The following is a 25,441-nucleotide window of genomic DNA, read 5'->3' as shown; positions in this document are numbered from 1 at the left end:
ATTCATTAGTGCTACAAGTAGGCTTACAAGCAATGGAGTTACTGTGAAAACCCCCCTAGTCGCCACACTGAGGGGAATTTAGCATGGTCAATCCACCTAACTAGCACATCTCTCGGACTGAATCATAGGATCCCCGCAGGCAGAAGGAGGCCATTTGGCCCATCGAGTGTGCACTGACCACAATCCCACCCAGGCCCTATCCCCGTAACCCCACATATTTACCCTAGCTAGTCTCCCTGACACTAAGGGGCAAGTTAGCCTGGCCATAGAACCATAGAACATTACAGCTCAGAAACAGGTCTTTTGGCCCTTCTTGGCTGTGCCGAACCATTTTTCTGCCTAGTATCACTGACCCTCACCTGGACCATCTCCCTCCACACCCCTCACATCCATGTACCTGTCCAAGCTTTTCTTAAATGTTAAAAGTGAGCCCTCATTCACCACTTCATCTGGCAGCTCATTCCATACTCCAGTCCACCTGAGTGGGAGGAAACCGGAGGAAATCCATGCAGACACGGGGAGAACGTGCAAACTGTACACAGATAGTGACCCGAGCCAGGAATCGAACCCGGGTGGCTGGTGCTGTGAGGCAGCTGTGCTGACTACTGTGCCGCTGTGAAGTTGTGATCGAAGGCACTGAGGAGTGTATTAGGGACGCTGATAAACTTGCTTGCTGAAGGTATTGTATTCGAGATCGACACTTCCAGCCACGAGGAGTGTTGTAGAGACCTAACAAAGCCGGGCGAGCTTTAACACTGCTCGTCACAATGTCTGCACACTGATCACACCCACCCAGTGACATTCAATCCAACTATTTTCTACGTTCCTTTACGCTTGTAAGAGTAGTTTTCGCATTTTCCTTTTGCATTTTTGCTTTCAAATATCTCCCGATTTGAGTTTGACGAGAAGACTGTCCATCAAAAAGCCAAACAAAAGGCTTTCAGAGGAGAATACAGGTCTGGGCCCCAATGGCAGCACGGAGTAAATCACGGAGAGCTTACAGAGCTGCCAGGCCTGAATAATCACTTATATCTTCTCCCACCCTCCTTCATCGCCAGCAGCTAAACTCTTTAGCTGTCAATGGGTGCGACCTTGCAACTTGTAAAGATAATAGTGGTGTTGGGACCCCCTGTTGGAGATGGGATCATTTCAGGGGTCCCCACCCGTGCTGGCAAAGCGGCCAACATCTGGTCAGCTGCGGCCTTCTGAGTCTATGTCCATAGGTGCAGAATTAGGCCATTCGGCCCATCAAGCCTGTTCATGGCTGATAACATTTTCAACCCCATTCTACCCACCTTTTCCCCGTAACCTTTGATCCCCCTTACCAATCAAGAATCTATCTATCTCTGCCTTAAAGACTCTCAATGACCCGGCCTCCTCTGAATGAGTTCCACAGATTCACCACCCTCTGGCTGAAGAAATTCCCCCTCATCTTGGTTCTAAAGGGTCGTCCCTTTACCCTGAGGCTGTGCCCTCGGATCCCAGTCTCTCCCACTAATGGAAGCATCTTCTCCACATTCACTCTAACCAGCCCTTTCAGCATCCTGTAAATTTCATTAAGATCCACCCCCCCATCCTCCTAAGCTCTGTCGAGACCCAGACCTAGAGTCCTCAAATGCTCCTCATACAACAAGCTCTTCATTCCAGGGATCATTCTTGTGAACCTCCTCTGGACCCTTTCCAAGGCCGGCACATCCTTCCTTAGATATGGGGCCCAAAATTGCGCACAATACTCCACATGGGGTCTGACCAGAGCCTTATAAAGTCTCACAGTACATCCCTGCTTTCGTCCTCTCAAAATGAATGCTAACATTGCATTTGCTTTCCAACCAATGACCAACTCAACCTGAAGTTAACCTTAAGAGAATCCTGAATTAGGACATTAAGTCTCTTTGTCCTTCCAATTTTGGAATCCTCTTTCCATTTAGAAAATAGTCCAAGCCTCTATTCTTCCTACCAAAGTGCATAACCTCACACTTTCCCACTTGTATTCCATTTGGCGGTTTTTTGTCCGCTCTCTAACTTGTCCAAGTCCTTCTGTCATCCAATTCATGGCCCGTGAGGCTGAAGAGCCAATCAATTAGAGGGCTCGGAAAGAGGTCAACTCCATTGGCTACTGTTGTTGGAGGGGACCATGTTGACAAGTCTGGGGTAGCACAGTGGTTAGCACTGCTGCCTCACAACACCAGGGACCCGGGTTCGATTCCCGACTTGGGTCACTGTCTGTGTGGAGTTCGCACATTCTCCCCATGTCTGCGTGTGTTTCCTCCGGGTGCTCCAGTTTCCTCCCAAAGTCCAAAGGATGTGCGGGTCAGGCGGATTGGCCATGCTAAATTGCCCCTTAGTGTCAGGGGGGCTGGCTAGGGTAAATGCATGGGGTTATGAGGATAGGATCTGAATGGGATTGTTGTCAGTGCAGACTTGATGGGCCAAATGGCCTCCTTCTGCTTTGTACATATTCTATGATTCTATTTTGAAGTGCTCTCTGAGAAGGAATACAGTAAGTGGTTGCTAGGCCAGGCCAACCCCCACTCCTCCTGAGATGGTTGGTGGCCACCAATGCGATTGGCTCCACTTAGTTGGGGGGGGGGGGCTGCTGGTGGTGGTGGTTGGGGGGGGGGGGCGGTGGGTGGCTGGTGGTGGGGCGGGGGGGGGGGGGGGGCTGGTGGTGGGGGGGGCGGTGGTGGGGGGGGGCGGTGGTGGTGGGGGCGGGGGGCGGTGGTGGCGGGGGCGGGGGTGGCCGGGGGGGGGGGCGGGGGGGGGGTCGGGGGGGGGGGGGCAATGATAAAGGACTCACTGGCCCTCGCCCCATCACTGGCCATGACAAGGCACCTGTCGGTCTTTGGTGTTGGCACTGGGAGTGGGTGGAGATGTTGGCACTGGGAGTGGGTGGAGATGTTGGCGCCCTTACCGTTCCCTCCCAGAGCTTCCCCTTCAATGATTCAATGGGCTCCCCATTGCTGCAGTGCGGGGAACTGTTACTGGGTTCAAATCTTCCCTCCCACACCCGGAGGCAGGGCCGTTTCCGACTCCCTCACAACCCCCTGTCCTCCCAATTCATACCCGTCTCGGTAAAATTCCGCACGTTATCTATCGCTGCAAATCAGACTTGACTGTCGCGTATCTGCAGTGTTTCTGTTTTTCAGATTTGCAGCATCTGTGATATTTTTACTAATTTTCAGCTTGTTATTAAGCTTCCTATTGTTTTGCTTTAATATTGCTTCAGTCGTTTAATTATAACTTATTTTCCATTGCAACACTTGCTAAGTAATCCTCTCCTATATATATATATGTGTGTGTGTGTGTGTGTGTGTGTGTGTGTGTGTGTGTACATATGTATGTGCGTGTGTTTTATATATGTGTGTGTGTATATATGTGTATGTACATGTATATATGTCAATGTATAGTGTATGTGGATGTGTGTGTGTGCATGCTTACATGTGTGTTTGTGTGTGTGTGTATGCACGTATATATATATGTATATGTGTGTACACGTGTATATGTGTGTGCATACACATGTGTGTATACGTGTGTGTGAATATACATGTGTATACACCAGTGTGCACGTGTGTACATGTATGTACATGTATATGTGTATGTGTACATGTTTGTGTTGTGTATATGTGTACATATGCTTGTGTTCTGTCATTAGCTATTTGTGTAGCTTGCCAGTCCTGATGCCAGGGAACCGAGCATTAAGGGGGTGGGAGAGATGGTCAACCTTGGCGAAACTGGAAAATCCTGTCTATGGGCACCAGGATGTGGAGATGCCAGTGTTGGGCTCGGGTAAACACAGTAAGCGGCCTCATAACACCAGGTTAGAATCCAACAGGCTTATTTGGTAGCAAACACCACTGACTTGTGATACCAAATAAACCTGTTGGACTTTAACCTGGTGTTGTGAGACTTCTTACTGTATAGACAAAAGCACAGTTTGGGCAAAATGGCCTCTCCCTGAACCATGTAGCAAATTTGAAAGTTGTACCAGGTTGCTATTTAATAGAAGACTTGTATTTAGGGGGTGCTTTCCACAGCAACTGTGCATCTCGAAACGCCTTACAGCTAGTGAAGAACTTTAAAAGTGTCATCACCGTAATTAAGCAGGAAACACGGAAGGTCAAATATGCACAGCAAGCTCCCACAATCAGTAATGTGATCATGGCCTCCGCTGGGCTTTGCTTTGTTCTTTTAATGAACACTGTTCCACTGTGACTGCTGCCAATTCCAGTCAGGAGTTTATTTTTGAAAGGTTAACGCCTTTGCTCTTTACACAGCAGCTGACAGATCGCTGTTTATATTCAAGTGGTTTGGCATGAGTCAGCTCCGTGCAGCACTGAGGGAGTGCACTGTCGGAGATGCTGTTAGATGGCGGCAAGCCAGCACAGTTGTTAGCACTGCTGCCTCACAGCGCCACGGATCCAGGTTCCGATTTCCAGCCTTGGGTCACTGTCTGTGTGGAGTTTGCATGGTCTCCCCGTGCCTGCGTAGGTTTCCTCCAGGTGCTCCAATTTCCTCCCACAGTCCAAAGATGTGCAGGTTAGTTGGATTGGCCATGCTAAATTATCCAGTAATGTCCCAAGATGTGCAGGTTAGGTGGATTGGCCATGCTAAATTGCCTCTTAGTGTCCAAAGATGTGTAGGTTAGGTGGATTGGCCATGCTAAATTGCCCCTTAGTGTCCAAAGATGTGTAGGTTAGGTGGATTGGCCATGCTAAATTGCCCCTTAGTGTCCAAAGATGTGTAGGTTAGGAGGATTGGCCATGCTAAATTGCCCCTTAGTGTCCAAAGATGTGTAGGTTAGGTGGATTGGCCATGCTAAATTGCCCCTTAGTGTCCAAAGATGTGTAGGTTAGGTGGATTGGCCATGCTAAATTGCCCCTTAGTGTCCAAAGATGTGTAGGTTAGGAGGATTGGCCATGCTAAATTGCCCCTTAGTGTCCAAAGATGTGTAGGTTAGGTGGGTTGGCCATGCTAAATTGCCCCTTAGTGTCCAAAGAAGTGCAGGTTGGGTGGGTTGGCTGTGCTAAATTGCCCCTTAGTGTCTAAAGAAGTGCAGGTTAGGTGGATTGGCCATGGTAAATTGCCCCTTAGTGTCATGGGGATAAGCAGAGTAAATACATGGGATTACAAGGGGAGAACCTGGGGGGATTGTTGTTGATGCAGGCTCGATGGGCCCAATGGCCTCCTTCTGCACTGTAGGGATTCTATGATCGTCTATTTCCTTGAAGACAAGCAGGTGTGGCCAATGAATGCAGGCCTTGTTAACCATTCTCACTTCCCGAGAATGAATTTACAGAAAGGGATCTTAAACCTTCTACGTAAGAGCATGAAAAGTTGCACAATAATTGCCTTCAACAGGGAAATCAATGGTAATAACGCAATCAAGCTAAGTGTAGACCGAAACTAGACAAGAATCAGAATGCCTGAGATATTAACTCACAAGGTGAAATGGCCCAATTCATAGGACATTATTTATTTAAGGATTTTGTGGAGCTGACAATTCCCATCTGATTAGCTACAGGCAGAGTAGATGCTAGAATTAATAACACAGATCGACGCTTTAAAGAGAAGGTCAGAAGTTCAACCTCAAAATGCAGTCCATTCTAACCAGGTGCTCAAATTCAGTACGTTTTAAAAAATTCATGTTTCCCGACGTGTTGCTGGCTGTGTCGGCATTTGTTGCCCATTCCCTCACTGCCCTTCATCTCAGAGGGCATTTGAGAGTCACTACACAGAGTTGTGAATGTAGCCCAGTCCACTACGCAAATCTGCCACCATCCATTGGCTCTGTCTACACTTCCCACTGCCTCGGAAAAGCAGCCGGCATAATCAAGGACCCCACGCACCCCGGACATTCTCTCTTCCATCTTCATCCGTCAGGAAAAAGATACATAAGTCTGAGGTCATGTACCAACCGATTCAAGAACAGCTTCTTCTCTGCTGCCATCAAACTTTTGAATGGACCTACCTCATATTGAGTTGATCTTTCTCTACACCCTAACTATGAATGTAATAATACATTCTGCACCCTCTCCTTCCCTTCTCTCCATTGTACTCTATGAATGGTATGCTTTGCCTGTGTAGTGCACAAGAAACAATACTTCTCACTGTATCCTAATACATGGGACTATAATAAATCAAATCAAAAATCAACTTGCTTCGTCTTTGTGACACAGTTTGGATGCATGGATGGATCCGTGTCTTGATTTTAGAAGAGAAATGTATCATAGTCGGAGAGTTATACAGTACAGAAAAGGGCCAATGGCCCATCGAGTCTGCACCCACTTAACCCAGAGGATCCTTGAAAAACTCATTGGCCTCAGGTGGGAATTTCTGGCCTTGGGGAAGGACCAAAAAAATCCCATAAAACTGATTTGATTTGATTTGATTTATTATTGTCACACGTATTAACATACAGTGAAAAGCATCGTATCTTGTGCACTGTACAGACAAAGCATACCACTCATAGAGAAGGAACGAGAGATTGCAGAACGTAGGGTTGCAGTCATAGCTAGGGTGTAGAGAAAGATCAACTGAATGCAAGGTAAATCCATTCAAAAATCTGATGGCAGCAGGGAAGAAGCTGTTCCTGAGTCGGTTGGTGTGTGGCCTCAGACTTTTGTATCTTTTTCCCAATGGAAGAAGGTGGAAGAGAGAATGTCTGGGATGCGTGGGATCCTTGATTATGCTTTGCTGAGGCAGCAGGAAGTGTAGATGGAATCAATGGATGGGAGGCTGGTTTGCATCATGGATTGGGCTGCATTCACAACATTTTGTAGTTTCTTGCAGTCTTGGGCAGAGCAGGAGCCCATACCAAGGTGTGATACAACCAGAAAGAATGCTTTCTATGGTGCATCTGTAAAAGGAACTGGGGGAATTTTTTACTTCCGCACCCATGCCGGACACTGCCCCACCCAGCCAAATATGATGAATGCTTCAGATAATATCTAATTAAGCCACGGGTAAGCTTTAGATACGCATTGAGTCATTCTGTATCTTTATACATTTGGAATATTGTGAGCAATTTTGGGCCCTATATCTAAGGAAGTATGTGCTGGCCTTGGAGATGGCCCAGAGGTGGTACACGAGAATAATCCCAGGAAAGAAAGGCTTGATGTATGAGGAGTGTGTGAGGACTCTGGGTCTGTACTCGATGGCGTTTAGAAGGATGAGGGGAGATCTCATTGAAACTTACAGAGCACTGGATAGAGTGGACATGGGGGAGGTGTTTCCATTAGTGGGAGAGGCTATGCAAATGTGAGGTTATCCACTGGAAGAAATAATAGTAGGGTGTAATATTATTTAAATGGTGAAAAATTACAACATGCTACGGTGCAGAGGGATCTGGGGGTCCTTGTGCATGAATCGCAAAAACCCAGTCTGCAGGCGCAGCAGGTGATCAAGAAGGCGAATGGAATGTTGGCCTTTATAGCGAGGGGGATAGAATATAAAAGCAGGGAGGTCTTGCTGCAACTGTACAGGGCACTGGTGAGGCCGCAACTGGAATACTGTGAGCAGTTTTGGTCCCCTTATTTGTGAAAGGATATATTGGCCTTGGAGGGAGTACAGAGAAGGTTCACCAGGCTGATACCGGAGATGAGGGGGTTAGCCTATGAGGAGAGATTGAGTAGATTGGGCCTGTACTCGGAGTTTAGAAGTCAGAGGGGTGATCTGATAGAGACATATAAGATAATGAAGGGGCTAGACAGGGTAGAAGTAGAGAGAAAGGAAACAAGAACTAGAGGGCACAGCCTCAAAATAGTGGGGGGGGGGGGTCCAGGAGGCGGGTGGGGGGGGGGTGCAGCGTGGGGGGAACAGTTTAGAACAGAGTTGAGGAGGAACTTCTGCTCTCAGAGGGTGGTGAATCTCTGGAATTCTCTGCCCATTGAAGTGGTGGAGGCTGCCTCGTTGTATATTTTTAAGTCACGGGTAGATAGATTTCTGATCGATAAGGGAATTAAGGGTTACGGGGAGCAGGCGGGTAAGTGGAACTGATCCACTTCGGATCAGCCATGATCTTATTGAATGGCGGGGCAGGCTCGAAGGGCTAGATGGCCGACTCCTGCTCCTATTTCTTATGTTCTTATGAGACTAGGCGCAGCCTCAGAGTAAAGGGAAGATCCTTTAGAACCGAGATGAAGTGGAATAGCTTCAGCCAGAGGGTGGTGAGTTAGGGAATTCATTGCCACAGAAGGCTGTGGAGGCCAGGTCATGGAGTGTACTTAAGACAGAGGTAGATAGGTTCTTGACTGATAAGGAGGTCAAAGGTTATGGGGAAAAGGCAGGATAATGGGGTTGAGAAATGTATGCTCGAATGGAACAGCAGACCCGATGGGCCAAATGGTCTAATTCTGCTCCTATATCTCTGGAGTCACAAAAGGAATCAGTGTTGTCTGACTGTAAGCAACAAAGGGAGTTAAGTCAAGGAACCTCTTGTTGGAAAAACCTCTGAGTTGAGAGACACAAAAAGGAAAAGGTATACACTTAATCCAAAAGATTAGCTACAAACATCACCAGTCCTGATTTGTAAGAAAAATTTATTTAAAAGTACAATACATTTACACAAAAAAAAGACGTCTGAAAAATATATTTTTTTGGTTACATGTTCATTTACAGGAAAGTACTTAATAAAAAAGATAATCTTAGCACTTTAGGTAAGAATAAATGAAGCTAAATACTTTGCTTTGAACCTTAGAATATTACTTTTTAAGATTAATTTTAGCATCAGTCTCTGTAAATTCATTCATGTCATTATCGGGATGGTGGTTAAGGTAGTTGCTTGAATCCACTAGCTTGTGAGAAAGAACGTGTGCTGGTTTTATCTGATTTAGTCCACACAATAGTAAGCAGTGTGCATGTGTACTGTTCACACTTTATTGCAAAGCCTGTACCTTTTTAAACAAATCCCTCAGCCAATACATACTAAGTTTCAAAGCTTATTTATTAGTGTCAGAAGTAGGCTTACATTAACACTGCAATGAAGTTACTGTGAAAATCCCCTAGTTGCCACACTCTGGCACCTGTACACTGAGGGAGAATTTAGCACAGCCTAACCAGCATGTCTTCTGGAGGAAACCGGAACACCCAGAGGAAACCCACGCAGGCATGGGGAGAATGTGCAGACTCCACACAGAAGTTGGAATCGAACCTCACTGCAGTGTTAATGTAAGCCTTACTTGTGGCTAATAAATAAACTTTAACTTTTCAAGTCGACTTACATTAACACTGCAATAAAGTTACTGTGAAAGTCTCCCAGTCGCCACATTCCAGCGCCTGTTCAGGTTACACTGAGGGAGAATTTAACACCTAACCTGCATGTCTTTCGGACTGTGGGAGGGAACCGGAGGAAACCTGCACAGACACGGGGAGAACGTGCAGACTCCACGCAGACAGTGACCCAAGGCCAGAATCGAACCTGGGTCCCTGGAGTTGTGAGGCAGCGGTGCTAACCACTGCGCCACCATACCGCATTGCTCTTTGATGGATGATCACATTATGGCATGACTGCCACTGCAAAGCACACATAGGGCAGCTAGGAGTTCTGAGTATCTTCCCCCGATCGGCACTGACAAAAGTACAAGGGCTGGGCAGAAATAAAACGTGATTAGTTTCCAGGAGAAGTTGCCAAACCAGTTATCCCTCAGAAAGCAAGCTTTGCGTCAGCAATGCTAGTCCTGGCTTCTTCCACACAGTTCAATTTGGAAACCGGTTTTGACCAGTCATGAACCGGTTCTCTCCTGAGATTTGGGGAGAGGATTTGTTAAGGTTTCGAGAGACTGAGATTCGTAAGGAGCCTTAAATATTTCCGAAGTGGCAAAACATTCTCCGCATTGACATAGTACGTACGTGACTGGTTTGTATTTCACTGTAAGTTATCTAAGAAGACACACCAGCTGAGGCGCCTTGGTAGTCCAAAGCAGAATGGGTTTTTTGTTTCCAAATTTGATCCATTTTGGACCTGGGTAGGATTGTTGACGGTGCAGACTCGATGGGCCAAATGGCCTCCTTCTGCACTGTTGATTTTATGAACACAGAGAAACAGATCTCCAAAAGATCAATGTTGGAAGGGTTCTGCAGTGCAAATCTACTGATAACATGTAATCACAATGCAATCAACATTCGTATCCCTGATCTTAATAGAATTTCACAATGACTAATGATAACACACAACTATAAGAACAAAGATCCTTAAATATTAGCACAATGTACATCAGGAAGTAAATAATCATCACGAGAAAAAACCGTGCGATCTGACTTAAATTTTCTTTTGTCCCTTTGTTCAGATTAATACCAATGGCAGTGCGAGTGTGCCTCATATCATTGGCTCACTCATGTAGGGCAGCTGAGCCTTCTGTTGGCACGCGAGAAATTAACACTCATTGGTTTCGCTACACAACCCCTCTCCCCCCCCACAAGGGTCGAGAGGAAAATTCCTCCAATTAGCCAATGCGTCAATCATTTGTATCCTTGCACCTGGGCCCCTGCAAGATGGGGCGCCTAGCTCCACCCTAGCTGCCCGCCAGCGCTCCCCTGCCTATTTCCGATGGCTCCCTTTGGTTGCTCGAGTAAGCTCGCGACGCAAGAATTCAACAAAGGGTGGCCACCTTCGCAAGTCTTTGGCACAAAAAAAGGGCTAAGACAGAAGATTGGGAAGATCATGGATATTCTCTGGCCCCATCAGTGCCTGATCACTAAATCCACTTCTCAAAGGATTGGGGGTGGGGGAGGATCTTGGTTTGAACAATCTTCTTTTTTTGATGAGGTTACTGTGGTTGTTTAGCTTTTTTTAATATCTTGCTGTCAGCCTGGGCTATGCGCTATCCCCTGTTGTGACAATAGCAATGCGTGGCGCCAAGGGTAAGTGGTGGAGTTAGGACAGGAGGAACAGCAGTGTCATGCGCAAATATTGTCCGTCCTCCTGAATATCAGAGAACGTTTGGTTGCGTTCAAGCTACCTTCCACCCATGTCATGGGAGACAGTGAGCGTCAGAATCCCGCAGAGCATTCTTGGTGAAGTGATGCCTATGGGGACTCCTAGTACTGAAGACAGAATTCCCACTCTCATCGGCAAACGAGAGAATTCGGCCTCGCGTGGACATGCTCACGCTTAGTACCATCATTTCACCTTCACCCTCACATCCAGCATTCAGTTGCTGAGCTTTTCCCACTGACGTTCTAACCCTCACATTCTCTCCATCGCCCAGCAAGTTCTTTGGAGGATTCTGCCGAGTTCAGGCTCGGGGAAACAGGGATGAAATACTCTCTTAAATAGGGTTACAGTTTCTTCGGGCACTAGTTACTGCTTGATAGAAGCTGTTTGTAATAAAAAAAAAGTGGGCAAAAAAAAAACCCCACTCGTTTGCAAACGCGCAGTGCGTGATTCTCTCTGTTGTGAGTTTTCCCTCGACTTCAGAGCATGGCAACATGAAGGAATAATTAAGTTAAGGGGTGGGGGAATGGAGGTGGGGGGGAGGGAGGGGAGAGGGTGGAGATTAAAAAGATATACACACAGTCAACACAGAAACGAACTACCAACACAAAGGAATATTGGACAGGCGGTGCAACCTCACAAAGCATGGCTTTACCAGCCTGGTGAAAGCGTCCAGTGGCCGCGTAATTAACTAACAGCTTCGAGAAGGCGGCCATCTTGCCGTGAAGGATTAATCCTGGAGTGAAAGGGGGCCGCGTGGTTGTGCGCGCGTTGAGTTTGTTCAGGCGGTCGGTTCGTTAAGTGTTGTCATCAATGCACTTCGTGTGTGTCCTTCTTAATCACTTTCTCGAGCTGAGGCACACGTTGTCAACTCTCCTTGGCGTCCCATCATTGGAAGTTGTACGATCGTCCCTAAAGTGAGACAGACGAACCAGGGTTAAATCCGCGATGCATGGAGACATCGGCCTATAGGCTGGCTGACAATGTTTTCCCCTCCCGAATCAGCAGGCTTGATGCCGGTGGCCGGGAGGTTACAGGAATGCAGCACTCGGGGGGGGGAGCAAGAGTAGGCCCTTCAACCCTGCTCCACCATTCAACAAGATTGTGACTGATCTGGTTGGGTGTCTAACTCCATTTCCCTAGCCCGTAGCTCCCCGATCTACCAAAAATCCATCCAACTCAACTGTAAATAAACTCAATCCCTGTCATTCTGAAGGCAAGGCCCCGTTAGTAGAGCTAACGCGGGTTCCTCCAGAGCATCAGTTAGAACAGATTTTCCCTTGGCCCTTCTCAATGGCACCAACTTGTATTTATAGAGTGGCCTGAATGCGTGGAGATGTCTTGAGTTACTCCTCTCGATCGGAGTGCCAATGCATGTCATTAGGACCCCGATTTCTACCACAGCCCACTTCTCCAATCCTAGAAAATATTTTGGGAGTTTACGACCTCGCTTGGCCAGAGGCTGGAAAATCGTGCCCGAGGTCCACGGACATTTCCATTGCCCATCTCTCACCTACTCCAAGGGGCGAGCAATGGAAATGTAACAGGCCGGGCGGTAGAACACCAGCGATTGTGACCCTCAGCACTGAGCTTCAGAGGGAGACCAAAATCTTCGTTGAACAGAATCGCTACAGTGCAACCGGAGGCAATTTGGCCCATCGAGCATGCACCGACAACCACACTTACTTACCCTGCTAATCCCCCTGACACTAACGGTCAATTTAGTTGGCCAATCCAGCTCACCTCATGGGCGGTACGGTGGCACAGTGGTTAGCACCGCTGCCTCACAGCACCAGGGTTTGATTCCCAGCTTGGGTCATTGTCTGTGCGGAGTCTGCACATTCTCCCCGTGTCTGTGTGGGTTTCCTGCAGGTACTCTGGTTTCTACCCACAGTCCAAAGCTTTGCAGCTTAGGTGCATTGGCCGTGCTAAATTGCCCCTTAGTGTCAGGAGGACTAGTGAGGGAAAATGAATGGGGCGACGGGGATAGGGCCTGGATAGGATTGTGGTCAGTGCAGACTCGATGGCCGAATGGCCTTCTTCTCCACTGTAGGGTTTCTACAACAATTTCATCGTTGGACTGTGGGAGGAAACCGGAGCACCCAAAGGAAACCCACGCAGTCACGGGGAGGATGTGCAAAATCCATGCAGACATTCATCTGAGGCCAGAATTGAAGCTGGGTCCTCGGTGCTGCAGGGCAGCGGTGATAACCACTGTGCCACCGTGCCATTTAGGGTCAGCTTGCGCCTTCCTGCACTTCACGGTGAAGCTACCAGGGTGCCCACTCCCGTCAGCTGCCCACTCCAAGCTGAGCCAATAGCACAGCTGCCCAAGATGACTCCGTTACACACCGTAATAGCGAAAGAGAAATTTCCATTCTGAGTTTCGGTGCTAGACTCATGGATTGATACAGTATAGAAGAGGCCCCTCGGCCCATCAACAAAACTACACTAAATCTATGGGGCAGCATGGTGGCACAGTGGTCAGCACTGCAGCCTCACATGGCCAGGGACCCGGGTTCAATTCTGTGTGGAGTCTGCACGTTCTCCCCGTGTCTGCGTGGGTTTCCTCCGGTTTCCTCCCACTGTCCAACAATGTGTGGGTTAGGTTGATTGGCCGTGCTAAATTCCCCTCTTAGTTTCAGGCGGATTAGCAGGATAACTATGTGGGGTTACGAGGATAGGCCATGAGTGGGATTGCAGTCAGTACAGACTTGATGGGCTGAAAGGCCTCCTTCTGCACCGTAAGGATTCTATAATACGCTACTCCTGCATTGCCTTGAATGTTAACATAAGAACTAGGAGCAGGAGTAGGCCATCAGGCCCCTCGAGCCTGCCCCGCCATTCAATAAGATCATGGCTGATCTGAAGTGGATCAGTTCCACTTTCCCGCCCTCTCCCCATAACCCTTAATTTCCCTGTCTATCAGAAATCTATCTACCCGTGACTTAAATGTATCTAGTGAGGGTGAAGAAGTTCCTCCTCAACTCAGTCCTAAATCTGCTCCCCCTTATTTTGAGACTGTGCCCCCTAGTTCTAGTTTCACCCTCCAGTGGAAACAACCTCCCTGCTTCTATCTTATCTATTCCCTTCATAATCTTATATGTTTTTATAAGATCTCCCCTCACTCTTCTGAACTCCAATGAGTTTCGCCCCAGTCTACTCAGCCTCTCCTCATAAGCCAGCCCTCTCAACTCCGGAATCAACCTCCTCTGCATCCCCTCCAATGCCAACATATCCTTTCTCAAGTTAGGAGACCAAAACCGTGCATGTTAAACTGTAAATGTTATGTCATTTTGAGTGCTTTATAAAGATCGTGAGGTTTCTTGCCTCCACTACTGCCCCCCCCCTCAGGCAGCACATGCCAGAACCACGTCCCCCCCACCCCATCTAGCCCAACCCCATTATTGACCCAGGCAGAACTCGCACTTACCCCAAACATGGGAAACTTCATGTCCAAATCATCAGGAGATTCCAGCCTGAAGGCATTCGCCACTTTGGAGCAGTAGCCAGTCTTAACAAACTGCAGGGAAGGAAGGAGAAGGTGCGGTTAGATTTCTCCGTGCCCTGTTGAAAGTGTTGCCCTGATGTTTGCGTGCGTGTGTGCGTGCGTGTGAGGTCTCATGTCCGAGGCAGGAGATTTCATTTTAACTCACCAGCACGATGAGGAATGGGAGTGCGATGATTGCGAGGGCACACATAACAATGATTGCAATGGCAAACCCCGGGAAGGGCCTTGGTGGGGCCGGCTGGTTAACTGTGCTTGACGTCTCAGGCGCGCTGGTAGCTGTGAATAGAAAGAACTGTGTTCAACCCACCCGAGCAATTCCAGGATCCCTACATTCGACCCGTCAAGTCTGCACCAACACTCCGACCCCACCCAGGCCCTAACCCCACGTATTTACCCCTCTAACTCCCCATGTTGGGGCACTAAGGGCCAATCCACCTAGCCGACACATAGAAATGTACACCAGAACTCTACCATCTGGCCTGCTATGGAATTGGTGCGGGCAAGGGCCTGACAAGGAAATCTCCGCTGACCTCGGGCGAGAGTTTCCAATCTCATCAGTTCCAGTACTGAGAATTTCCGATCTTGTCCAAGTAAGGCTGTAAAATCCCATCCATAGAAAAATAGAGGCAGGGGTAGGCCATTTGGCCCTTCAACCCTTTGAGCATTCATTTTGATCATGGCTGATCATCAAATTTAATATCCCGATCCCCCCCCGCTTCACCCCACCACCGCCCCCCCACCTCCCCCCCCACCCCCCCCGCCCCCTTTCCTTTAGCCCCAAGAGCTTTATCTAATTTCTTCTTGAAATCACACAACGTTTTGGCCTCAGCTACTTTCTGTGGGAGTGAATCCCACACATTCACCGCCCTCTGGGTGAAGAAATTTCTCCTCACCTCAGCGCTAAAAGGTTTACCCCTTATCCTTATACTGTGCCCCCTAGTTCTGGACTCCCCTACATTCTTTCTGAATCCACTGCTTCTAACCCTGTTAGAATTTTATGACTTTCTACGAGATCCCCTCTCACTCTTCTAAACTCCAGTGAATATAATCCTAACCGACTTAATCTCTCCTCATATGACAGACCTGCCGTCCCAGGAATCAACCTGGTAAACCTTCACTGTACTTGACTACAGCAAGGACACCAAAACTGCACACAATAATCCAGGTAATAGTGACATTTCACAGAATAATGCAAGGCCCCCACGCCGACACTATAGTTAAGAAAGCCCCACCAACGCCTCTACTTTCTCAGAAGACTAAGGAAATTTGGCATGTCCGCTACAACTCTCACCAACTTTTACAGATGCACCATAGAAAGCATTCTTTCTGGTTGTATCACAGCTTGGTATGGGCTCCTGCTCTGCCCAAGACCGCAAGGAATTACGAAAGGTCATGAACGAAGCCAGACCATCACACAAACCAGCCTCCCATCCATTGACTCCGTCCACACTTTCCATTGTCTCAGAGAAGCACCAGGATAATTAAGGACCACAGGGACCCCGGACATTCTCTCTTCCCACCATCTTCCGTTGGGAAGAAGGTACAAAAGTCACGTACCAACTGACGCAAGAACAGGTTCTTCCCATCAGACTTTTGAATGGACCTACCTCGCGTTAAGCTGATCTTTCTCTGCACCCTAGCTATGACTGTAACACTACATTCTGCACCCTCTCCTTTCCTTCTCTATGAACGGTATGCTTTGTCTGTATAGCACGCAAGAAACAATACTTTTCACTGCATACTTGTCACATGTGACAACAATAAATCAAATCAAGTCAAAGAGAAGGAAGCGTAATTTTTAAAGTTAACATACTTGCGCCAGTCAGGGAGTCAATGTCCAAATTTATGTTGGCATTACTGAAGGCATTCTGGTTTTGGACGATTGTATCGATGACACTCGATCTTTCTATCGCTCCACTTTTGAATACTAACTCTACATCAGCCAAAACAGATCCAGCCCTAGACAGTTGTGAAAAAAGAGAAATTGACTGTGTGGTTAAGACACAATAGATAAGATGCAATTTCCTTCCTCTCTCAATGGAACCTGTCCACTTTGCCTTGACATTGGTCATAGAGTTATAGAGTCATAGAAGTTTACAGTATGGAAGCAGGCCTTTCGGCCCAACTTGTCCATGCCGCCCTTATGTTTTTTTAAACCCCATGAGCTAATCCCAATTGCCCACATTTGGCCCAGATCCCACTATACCCATGTAACTGTCTGAATGCTTTTTAAGAGTTAAAATTGCACCCGCCTCTACTACTACCTCTGGCAGCTTGTTCCAGACACTCTGTGTGAAAAAATTGCCCCCTGTACACTTTTGTATCCCTCCCCTCTCACCTTAAACCTATGCCCTCTAGTTTTAGACTCCCCTACCTTTGGGAAAAGATATTGACTATCTATCTTGTCTATGCCCCTCATTATTTTATAGACCTCTAAAAGGTCACCCCTCAACCTCCTACGCTTCAGAGAAAAAAGTCCCAGTCCATCCAGCCTCAATCCAACAAGTCCCGGTAGCATCCTAGTAAATCTTTTCTGCACTCTTTCTAGTTTAATAATATCCTTTCTATAATAGGGCGAGCAGAATTGTACACAGTATCCCAAGTGTGGCCTTACAAATATCTTGTACAACTTCAACAAGATGTCCCAACTCCTGTATTCAATGTTCTGAATAATGAAACCAAGTATGCCGAATGCCTTCTTCACCACTCTGTCCACTTGTGACTCCACTTTCAAGGAGCTATGAACATGTACCCCTAGGTCTCGTTATTCTGTAACTCTCCCTAACGCCCTACCATTAACTGGTGGCCGAGGGGTGGTAAAGCACGCACCGTTTACTTAACTTTTCACAGGCTGAGAAAAGAATGGTCTGATTGACGCTGGCAGAATTTAGAGGGGCAGGTGCCAACTCCATCAATTGGATTGTGCCAGACACATTAATAAGAAAAGCATGCTGACCTTGCTCATTACAGTGTGTACCAACATGGTGAACTGATGTGGCGACAATAATGTCTCCTTCAATGTCAACAAAGCGAAGAAGATAGTCATTGACTTCAGGAAATGTGATGGGGGGCATGCTGCCGTCTACATCAACGGGGACAAAGTAGAAGTATCGAAAGCTTCAGGTTTTTAGGTGCCCAGATCACCAACAACCTGTCCAGGTCACTCCATGCCGATGCTATAGTTAAGAAAGCCCACCAATGCCTCTACTTTCGCAGAAGACTAAAGGAATTTGGTATGTCAGCTATGATTCGCATCAACTTTTACTACTGCACCATAGAAAGCATCTTTCGAATGGATCACAGCTTGGTATGGCTCCCAAGACTACCCAAGACTGCAAGAAACCACAAAGGGTCATGAATGTAGCCCAGTCCAACATGCAAACGAGCCTTCAATCTATTGGCTCTGTCTACACTTCCCATTGCCTCGGCAAAGCAGCCAGAATAATTAAGGACCCCACGCACCCCAGACATTCTCTTTTCCCACCTTCCTCCATTGGGAAAAAGAGACAAAAATCTGAGGTCATGCACCAACTCACTCAAGAACAGCTTCTTCCCTGCTGCTGTCAGACTTCTGAATGGGCCTATCTCGCATTAAGTTGATCTTTCTCTATACCCTAGCTATGACTGTAACGCTACATTCTACACTCTCTCTGTTCCTTCTCTACGAACGGTATGCTTTGTCTGTGTAGCACGCAAGAAACAATACTTTTCACTATATGTTAATACATGTCACAATAATAAATCAAATCAAATCAAATCAAAATATCAGTCATATTCATATTTTTAATCTTTCCAAGTCTGGAATGAGAATGGTATTTACCTGAATCCGTTGAGGATGAACTCTGTGTAGTTAGGGTCTTTGGCAAAGATTCCATTCACCTACATACACCACAAGAAAATGATGTCAAATCATCTGATATAACCACAAGCAAAGCACCAACAATAAGCACTGGTTTCAAACTCACTGGCTGAAACATTCAGCCCTTTGCATCCGACTCAAAAATTTTCATCTGATTGCATTTTCTGCTGCCTTTCATAAGATGAATCAAAGAACAAAGAACAAAGAAAATTACAGCACAGGGATGGGGCCATTCAACCCTTCAAGCCTGCACCAAGCATGATGCCTGACTGAGCTAAAACTCCTGATCTGCCATTGAGTAATATCCTTCTATGCCCATCCCATTCATGTATTTGTCAAGAGGCCCCTTAAAAGTCACTATTCCAAGCTTGGGTCACTGGCTGTGTGGAATCTGCACATTCTCCCCGTGTCTGCATGGGTTCCCTCCCGGTTGCTCCGGTTTCCTCCCACAGTCCCAAAGACATACTGGTTAGGTGCTTTGGCTAAATTCTCCCTCAGTGTACCCAAACAGGCACCGGAGTGTGGCGACTAAGGGATTTTTACAGTAACTTCATTGCAGAATTAATGTAAGCCTACTTGTGACACTAATGAATAAACTTAAACTTTAAAAAAAAAGTCAGGATGATGAGTGGCTTGGAAGAGAATCTCCAGGTAGTGGTGTTCCCAGGTATCTGCTGGTCATGTCCTTCTAGATGGTAGTGGGTTTGGAAGGTGAGGTCTAAGATTTGATGATATTGAGTACCGCTCGTTGTGCAATTAAAGGAGCCAATACAAATGCTTGCAGCGGTCACTGCATCAGATAGCACGGTGGCACAGTGGTTGGCAGTGCTGCCTCACAGCCCCAGGGACACGGGTTCAATTCCAGCTTTGGGTAACTGCCTGTGTGAAGTTTGCACATTCTCCCTGTGTCTGCATGGGTTTCCTCCGGGTGCTCCGGTTTCATCCCACACTCCAAAGATGTACAGGTTAGGTGAATTAGCCATGCTAAATTGTCCTTTAGTGTCCAAAGATGTGTGGGTTAGGTGGATTGGTCATGCTAAATTGCCCTTTAGTGTCCAAAGATGTGTAGGTTAGATGGATTGGTCATGCTAAATTGTCCCTTAGTATCAAAGTGTGCAGGTTAGGTGAATTAGCCATGCTAAATTGTCCCTTAGTGTCTAAAGATGTGCGGGTTAGGTGGATTGGCCATGCTAAATTGTCCCTTAGTGTCTAAAGATGTGCAGGTTAGGTGAATTAGCCATGCTAAATTGTCCCTTATTGTCCAAAGATGTGTGGGTTAGGTGGATTGGCCATGCTAAATTGTCCCTTAGAGTCCAAAGGTGTACAGGTTAGGTGGATTGGCCATGCTAAATAGCCCCTTAGTGTCCCAAGATGCGCAGGTTAAGTGGATTGGCCATGCTAAATTGCCCCTCAGCATCCAAAGATGTTCAGGTTAGGTGGATTGGCCGTGGTACATGCCCATGGGATAAGGCCTGGGTGGGATTCTCTTTTGGAAAATCAGTGTAGACTCAATGGGCTGGATGGTTCCTTTCTGCACTGTGGGGGGTTCTATGGTAATTTTGAGAGGGAGAACAGAATATTACTGTGATCGATTTGGTGCAGACACGGATGGTATCTGTGTTGATTGTGTCTCGCTGAGGGCTGAGTGTAGACCGGTGTTAGAAATTTGTCAGTTAAATCAACAACCCCGTCCATTTTTTTGTCACAAACATGGGACTGTAATAAGCAGAGGGGTGGGATTTTCCAGATCTTCTTGCTGGTGAGACCTTCCAGTCCTGCCGAAGTCGACTCCCTCCATCCCTGTGATGGGTTTCCACATGGTGGGATGAGCGAGCCTTGCAAAATGCTGTAGACATCGGCGGGACTGGAAAATCCAATCGCGTGTTGCCTCCAGCACACCGTGGAGCTGGGGGAAGGGGGAGGGGGTTGCAAAAGTCTCTATGACGTAAATACGGCGATGATATTATTGTTAAATATTCCTCAGTTTTGGAATTTTCACCCTATCTTTACACAGTGTCCAGGTCTGTCCCAAGTACTCACCACTTTCGTTATGTTGCCGCTGAGTTGCTTGAACTGAGCGCTTGATCTGTCATTCAGAGCACTGACAAAATTGAGATTTGGAAAGCGGAACAGCAGGGCAAACTTCGTGACTGCAAGTCTTTCACCTGGGGAAAGAGACATCAGAGTATATCAGGCCTAACAGTACATTTATCAGGCTCAACCTCTCCTCAATTAATTTGTCTGCGGGACATGGGCATCGCTGGCTGGGCCAGCATTTATTGCCCATCTCCGGTTGCCTGAGGGCAGTTAAGAGTCAACCACATTGCTGCGGCTCTGGAGTCACATGTAGGCCAGACCAGTTAAGGACAGCAGATAATAGGGGTGCCCCGGGGCACTGTGGTTTGCACTGCTGCCTCACACCTCCACTGACCCGAGCTCGATCGCGCCTCGGATGATTGTCTGTGTGGAGTCTGCATATTCCCCTTTGTCTTTGTGTGGGTTTCCCCTGGGTGCTCCAGTTTCCTCCCACAGTCAAAAGGTGTGCAGGTTAGGTGGAAAGGAGAAGAGGATTAGTTGGCAATTTAATAGTAGCCATGACGTGGAGTTGCCGGCGTTGGACTGGGGTAGGCACAGTAAGTAGTCTCACAATACTGGGTTAAAGATCCGTAAGAAGTCTCACAACACCAGGTTAAAGTCCAACAGGTTTATTTGGTAACACGAGCTTTCGGAGCACTGCTCCTTCGCTCACCTGATGAAGGAGCATCGCTCTGAAAGCTCGTGCTACCAAATAAACCTGTTGGACTTTAACCTGGTGTTTTGAGATTACTTACTCAGCAATTTAGTTGTGAGAGAACCTTTGGGGATGAGTGACCACAATATAACAGATTTATTGTCAAGGTGGATAGTGATGTAGTTGATTCTGAGACCAGGGTCCCGAATCTCAATAAAGGTAACTGTGATCGTAAATTCTTCCTTTTACATTGCGAAGAAATGATATTCAACACGTGATCCAGTGAACAGTTTTCTTATTGACAGGAAATGGTTTGACAACGGGGAAATACCTTGACCATGACTAATACTCTGAAAGACGTGCTAGTTGGGGTGCATTGGCTGTGCTAAATTCTCCCTCAGTGTACCCAGACAGGCGCCGGAGTGTGACGACTAGGGAATTAACACTGCAGTGTTAATGCAAGCCTGCTCGTGACAGTAATAAATAAACCTTAAAAAGAACTTTAATAGGAAAAAAAAAGTTTACAGTTTTGATTTGAATGCAGAGGAGGTTCACTAGGCTGATACCGGAGTTGAGGGGGTTGAGCTATGAAGAGAGGCTGATTAGACTGGGCTTGTACTCGTTGGAGTTTAGAAGGATGAGGGGGCATCTTATTGAGACGTATAAGATGATGAAGGGGATGGATACGGTAGAGGTGGAGAGGTTCTTCCCGCTCAGAAAGGACAACAGGACTAGAGGGCACAGCCTCAAGATAAGGGGGGGGCAGTTTAGAACGGAGTTGAGGAGGAACTTCTTCACTCAAAGGGTGGTGAATCTCTGGAATTCTCTGCCTGTTGAGGTGGTGGAGGCTACCTCGCTAAATATACTTAAGATGCGGGTAGATAGGTTTTTGGTAGGCAAGGGGATTAAGGGTTATGGGGAGAGGGCGGGAATGTGGAACTGATCCACTTCAGATCAGCCATGACCTTATTGAATGGTGGGGCAGGCTCGAAGGGCTAGATGGCCTACTCCTGCTCCTATTTCTTATGTTCTTATGTTCTCCCCGTGTAAGAAAGATTGTCGTGCTGTTCCTACATAACAGCAATCTCTGGACTTTGAGTCGCTTTATCTTTGCACAGCGAGGTGTTCCTGGGTCCATGTGACAAGGTGTTATATATAAACGCAACTCCACATTCACACAAAGCGGCACTTACCATTTACTTGAATGGAGGATTTGATGATATCAAAACCTGAAGTGTTAACATTATTAACGATGAGATCGCGCAGGAAAGGCCGGTTTTCTAATTTGGTCGTATTGATCTGGATCCGTGCGTCTACCTTCACCTGTGTCGAACTATTACTGAAAGTGACAGAAACATGACATTGAGTGGTTGCTGGGTAGATTCGCTAAGTCATTTAGCATCCCTTTCTAGAGACCCACTCACAACATTTCATTAAATGAGCGTCAGGATTGGAATCAAAAATCTGAGGAAACTGGCAATCGTAAAGTAGAATCGGGTCGGTGCTTTCATTCTTAAAGTTTATTCATTCATTAGCCACAAGTAGATTTACATTTAATGTGTTAATCCCCTAGTCGCCACACTCTGGCGCCTGTTCGGGTTACACTGAGGGAGAATTTAGCACGGCCGATCCACCTCACCAGCACATCTTTCGGACTGTGGGTGGAAACCGGAGCACCCAGAGGAAACCCACGCAGGCACGGGGAGAATGTGCAGATTCCGCACAGACAGTGACCCAAGCCGGGAATCGAACCCGGCTCCCTGGCACTGTGAGGCAGCAGCGCTAACACACTGTGCCACCGTGCCTTAACTTGAAATGAGATGAGTTGGCAAATCTGGTTATTCAAACACCAAGATTTCATCTTCAAGCTGGAGGACTTACTCAAGGGAAAGTGTTCATTCTGACCTAATTTTTTTTCCATTATTCTTGGGACGTAGGCTTCTCTGGCTGTGCCCACATTTATTGACCATCACTAGCTGCCCGAGGGCAGTTGAGAGTCAACCACGTTGCTGTGGTTGTGGAGTCACATGTAGGCCAGACTGGGTAAGGATGGCAGATTTCCTTCCCCAAAGTGAACCAGATGGGGTTTTTCCAACCATGGTCATCAGTAGATTCTTAATTCCAGATTTTTAAAAGTTGAATTCAAGTTCCTCCACCTGCCATGGCGGGACCCGAATCTGAACATTAGTTTCTGGATTAAAATTGAGCCATAATACCACAAGGCCCTGTTGCCAATGGGCTGTCAATAATGACAATGCGCTGGTCAGGGACATTGACCCGAACAGGCGCCGGAATGTGGCCACTAGGGGAATTTCACAATAACTTCATTGCAGCGCTAATGGAAGCCTTACTTGTCACTAATAATAAATAAACTTTAACTTTACAATTATTTGCTGAAACCCCTCCTTGGCAAGACATCCCAAAGAGCCGTATGTTTGACAATCTCCAAAACCCTCGGGATTAAAGTGGGCATACCTGAACGTAACGGTCGAGTTAGGCAGCACATTCTCGTCAAATCCATTTTTGAGAACAGACTCAAGCTGTAAAACCAAGGGAGAAGGTGAGTTACACAAGCCCATATGAAAGCCCACCAACGCCTCTACTTTCTCAGGAGGCTGAGGAAATTTAACACGTCCACTATGACTCTCATCAGCTTTTACAGGTACACCATAGAAAGCATATTTTCTGGTTGTATCACAGCTTGGTATGTCTCCATCTCTGCCCAAGACTGCAAGGAACTACAAAGGGTCGTGAACATAGCCCAGTCCATCAGGCAAACCAGCCTCCCATCCATTGACTCTGTCTACACTTCCCGCTGCCTCGGGAAAGCAGCCAGCATAATCAAGGATCCCACACACCCCAGACTTTCTTTCTTCCATCTCCTTCCGTTGGGAAAAAGATACAGAAGTCTGAGGTCACGTACCAATCGGCTCAAGAACAACTTCTTCCCTGCCGCCATCAGACTTTTAAACCATACATTAAGCTAACCTTTCTCTACACCCCATCAATAACTGCAGCACTTTGGGTGGGGTTTTACAGCCTTGCTCATCCCGAAACCGTAAAATCCCCACCCGAGGTCAACAGACCTTTCCAGAGCGGTACGGTGACACAGTGGTTAACACTGCTGCCTCACAGCGCCAGGGAATCAGGTTCAATTCTGGGCTTGGGTGACTTTGTATAGTCTGCACCTTCTTTCCATGTCTGCGTGGGTTTCCTCCAGGTGCTCCAGTTTCCTCCCCCAGGACTGGTTAGGGTGCATTGCTAATGCTAAATTCTCCCTCAGTGAACCCGAACAGGCGCTGGAGTGTGGCGACTAAGGGATTTTCACAGTAACTTCACCGCAGTGTTAATGTAAGCCTACTTGTGACACTGATAAATAAACTTTCATTGTCTGCATTTCGACTGTCCCAATTCCTCTGGTGGGTGGGGCAGTAAACTTCCAGCCTACCTTCTGCACCGTCTCCCCTATGTACTCTATGAATGGTATGCTTTTTCTGTACAGCGCGCAAGAAGCAATACTTTTCACTGTATACCCAATACAACAGTAAAAAAGAAATCAAACTCTATCATGGATCCAGAGATTTCCAAACTGAATCTGACAAATTAAAATGGAAGTAGTAGCGATTTGTTAGCCCATACCCAGGTAATAACTGAATCTCTCAGGCTCTTGTATTCACTTGAAGCTTTATCGGAGAGGGTCGTTTTAAAGGCCCGGTCTTCTATCACAAAAGAAATATCCAAGTCGACTGGCTTCAGGTTATTCAAAGTGATATCTGTAAAACAGGGAATTACAACTGTATCAGTGAATAAACTAGACAATGAAACGTAATTGTCCCTGTTGTTCTCCCATAGAAATCACCAAATTTTGATCGAAAAGATCGCAGACCTAACGAGCTCGGTTCTCCAGCGACCACGGTTTCCATTTCTGGACAGGGTGGGTCAGGTTGCACCTTTATAGAACATTGGTTAGGCCGCACTTGGAAATATACTGTTCAATTCTGGTTGCCGCGCTACCAGAAGGATGTGGAGGCTTTGGAAGGGGGTACAGATAAGATTTACCAGTGTGTTGCCTGGGAAGGAGGGCATTAGCTATGGGGAGAGGTTGGAGGAACTTGCATCGTTCTCACTGGAACAACAGAGGTTGAGGGGGAAACCTGATAGAAGTCTACAAGATTATGACAGCTGTGGACAGAGTGGATAGTCAGAAGCCTTTTCCCCAGGGTGGAAGAGTCAATTACTAGCGGGCACAGGTTTAAGGTGCACAGGGCAAGGTTTAAAGGTGATGTACGAGGGAGGTTTTTTTTACACAGAGGGTGGTGGGCGCCTGGAATTCACTGCCGAGGGAGGTAGTGGAAGCAGATACGATAGTGACTTCTAAGGGGCGAGTGGCCAAATACATGAATGGGACAG

The 25,441-nt window shown here is 47.1% G+C and overlaps 1 protein-coding gene across 1 annotated transcript in view; it reads right to left on the bottom strand.

Annotated features, from left to right (window-relative positions):
• Window positions 1–11,471: 11,471 nt before the first annotated feature.
• The window catches only part of LOC145360657 (uncharacterized), a 47,980-nt gene continuing 34,010 nt past the window's right edge, over window positions 11,472–25,441 (bottom strand). The window contains 9 exon segments of the mRNA XM_080216006.1: window positions 11,472–11,842; window positions 14,364–14,453; window positions 14,587–14,717; window positions 16,255–16,400; window positions 18,262–18,320; window positions 20,341–20,465; window positions 22,225–22,370; window positions 23,507–23,571; window positions 24,671–24,804. Of these exon segments, the coding sequence (XP_080072132.1) occupies window positions 11,819–11,842; window positions 14,364–14,453; window positions 14,587–14,717; window positions 16,255–16,400; window positions 18,262–18,320; window positions 20,341–20,465; window positions 22,225–22,370; window positions 23,507–23,571; window positions 24,671–24,804 (920 nt within the window). The 3' untranslated portion in view covers window positions 11,472–11,818.

Source organism: Carcharhinus amblyrhynchos, chromosome 32 (genome assembly GCF_965287045.1).
Source record: "Carcharhinus amblyrhynchos chromosome 32, sCarAmb.v2.hapA, whole genome shotgun sequence".
NCBI lineage: Eukaryota > Metazoa > Chordata > Chondrichthyes > Carcharhiniformes > Carcharhinidae > Carcharhinus > Carcharhinus amblyrhynchos.
This window is presented reverse-complemented; position numbering and strand designations above follow the sequence as displayed.